Source organism: Carlito syrichta, unplaced genomic scaffold, assembly GCF_000164805.1.
Source record: "Carlito syrichta isolate Samal-C Ts95f unplaced genomic scaffold, Tarsius_syrichta-2.0.1 Scaffold118039, whole genome shotgun sequence".
Taxonomy (NCBI): domain Eukaryota; kingdom Metazoa; phylum Chordata; class Mammalia; order Primates; family Tarsiidae; genus Carlito; species Carlito syrichta.
In genome coordinates this window covers 71,204-73,876 of record NW_007062135.1, presented here as the reverse complement: position 1 = coordinate 73,876, position 2,673 = coordinate 71,204, and the positions used below count along the sequence as shown (strand labels likewise).

Below are 2,673 nucleotides of genomic sequence, written 5' to 3'. Positions count from 1 at the left end.
TTATTGTAGAGATGAGGTCTCACTGCCCAGGCGGGTCTCGAACCCGCGGGCTCAGGCAATCCATTCACCTCAGCCTCCCAAAGTGCAGGATTACAGACTGAGCCACTGAGCCCAGCTAGAACTTTTCTTTTTTAAAAATGGGGTCTCTGCTTTGTCAGTCGGGCTGAAACACCAGTGGCATGATCATAGCTCACTGCAGCCTTGAACTCCTGGACTTAAGGGATCCTCCCATTTCAGCCTCCAATGTGGCTGGGACTACAGGTGCCATCACATCTGCCTGGCACTTTTAAGAAAGGTTATTCTGCCAGGTGTGATGGCTCACACCTGTAATCCCTGCACTTTAGGAGGCCAAGGGGGAAGATTGAGTCCAGAATTTAGAGACCATCCTGGCCAACATAGTGAGACCCCATTTCTATGAAAAATAAAAAATTAGCCAGGCATGGTGGCATGCACCTGTAGCCCCAGCTACTTGGGAGGCTGAGGCAGAAGGGTCGCTGAGCCCAGAAGGTCGAGGCCGAGGTGAGCTATGACTGCACCACTGTACTGCAGCGTGAGCAACAGAGGGAGACCCTGTCTCCCTGTTATTCTGCTCAAGCTGAGGGGCAGATTCAGGGAGGGTGCTTACTGCCTGAGACCACTCAGCAACCAAGCATGGTTCAGGCCTTGAGACCCGCCTGTGACTGAAAAGCTGGGCTTGCAGGTGCACACCCTGGGCCTTGGAAGTAGGCTGGGCCCTTCACTCACCAACGGCCGGGATCAGGTTGAAGGTCTTGAGGCCGGAGGTGGCCTCCACAACGTTTTGTGGCATCTCTTCGTATGCTCTGTAAGGGAGATGGAGGTGAGCTCTGCAGGGGATAGAGCTCAGTCCAGCTCCTCCCCACCCAATGCTCTTACAAGTCCACGAGGAGCACGGAGTCCCCCCAGCGGCGGTAACGGGCCAGCTCTGTCAGGTATCGGGGGTCTGCGGTCGGCAGCTCCAGGGAGTCTACAACGTGCAGGTCGTCCTGGTAGGGGGGAGGGTCCTGGTGGGACCATCTGACCTCCCAGAGCACCCACCCCCAGCCGCTGCCCAGGGCCCGGGGGCTGTACCTGGGCCAGCTTGACAGTCAGCGCCACCTTGAGGCCCAGGGCCCTCACCTTCATGGGCAGCATGTAGTAGTAGCTTGTGGGGCCCCGGGGACCATGGGCGACGCCTCCTGCGGGGATAGCGGGGCGTGCAGTTCAGGTGGCTGCTGAGCTTAGAGGTCAATTTGCCACAGTGGCTGCAATGGGGTGGGAATGGGGGCTGCTGGAAGCCAGGCTGAGCCTCAGAAGAGGCAGCAGGGCCACAGGGCAGGCTGCATCAGGGACAATCTGGGACCAGTGACTTAACGTCATGGGCCTCAGTTTCCCCAGCTGTCAAGTCCTGTGATTGGATGGTTCTTTCCTCCTGGGACACCACGAGTTACAGAGTGAACTTAACCCAAGAACAAGTTGTTAAAGCTGTAATCGTCAGGAGGTGAAACCTCCAGGTCTGAGGGAGGGGTGGGCGTCAGGCACAGACTGCAATGGAGCCCGCAGTGTATGAAGTGGGGGCGCCAGCTGCTGGGGAGATGGCCTGGCGAGCACCAACCCTGGTGTGTCCACACTCAGCTGGGCAGCAGAGGGTAAGATGGTCGTGACCCCTGCAGGGCAGACAGAGGCTCAGCCAGGACAGCCCAAGGGGCGATGGAGGGCTTCCTGGAGGAAGCATGGCTCAGACCCCTGAATCCTGAAAAGCAAGGGGAGCTGGCCAAGTCCACAGGAGATAGACTCCAAGTCCACTCTGCCTGGGCAAGGAGGGGAAGGGTCCACAGCCGCCAGGGCCGGAAATGGCAAGGAAAGGCCATGGGAGCTGAAGCTGAGGAGGGCTCCCGGGGTGCTGTGCAGTGTGGGCCAGAAGGGTGAGGTGCAAAGCGGGCAGGGCAGGGAGGAGGGGTGCAGGAGGGGAGTGCACAACTCTCCATGTGTCCTCAGTACACAGCGAGATCCACAGGGCAGGCCTGGATGCCAGCAGCTCAGGCGGCTGATGTGGGGCCGAGGGCTGACGCTCCAGCACAGGCAGCCGCATGAAGAAACACCCCAGCATCCTGCCCGCATTTTCCCGTTACCTCCTCGCCAGATGGGGGAGCGGATGCTGCCGTGCCGGGCCCGGCCGCTGCCCTTCTGCGGCCAGGGCTTGCGGCCGCCACCCCGCACCTCGGCCCGTGTCTTGGTCTTGGCATAGCTCTGCAGGCAGAAGTGAGGATGGGTGAGGCTCGTGGGCAGGTGCCAGTCAGAAGGCACAAGGCCCAGTCAGAGAGCTCGGGCAGAAGCACGAAGAGCCCGAGTCCTCCAGCCTCACAGGGCAGGGCTCTGCTGCCAGGCTCACAGGGCTCAGTCATTTTGGACGATTTTTTTTCTTTTTGAGTTAGAGTCTCACTCCATTGCCCAGGCAGGGGTGCAGTAGCACGCTCATGGCCACCCGAGCATCAACCTGCTGGGCTCTGACGATCCTTCCGCCTCAGCCTTCCAAGTAGCCGGAACTACAGGTGCCCGCTATTATGCCCGGCTAATTTCTTATTTATTGTAGCGATGAGGTCTTGCCAAATTGCCCAGGCTGGTCTTGAACCCATGGGCTCAGGCAATCCACTCGCCTCAGCCTCCCAAAGTGCT

At 59.5% G+C, this 2,673-nt stretch overlaps 1 protein-coding gene across 1 annotated transcript in view; it reads right to left on the bottom strand.

Annotated features, from left to right (window-relative positions):
• Nucleotides 1-736: 736 nt before the first annotated feature.
• Nucleotides 737-2,673, bottom strand: part of MRPL4 (mitochondrial ribosomal protein L4) — a 4,382-nt gene continuing 2,445 nt past the window's right edge. Inside the window, exons 5-8 of the mRNA XM_021707469.1 lie at nt 2,130-2,247; nt 1,090-1,196; nt 895-1,004; nt 737-821 (exon numbers count right to left, since the gene is read on the bottom strand). Coding sequence (XP_021563144.1) covers nt 737-821; nt 895-1,004; nt 1,090-1,196; nt 2,130-2,247 — 420 coding nt within the window. The remainder of the gene's footprint in view (nt 822-894; nt 1,005-1,089; nt 1,197-2,129; nt 2,248-2,673) is intronic.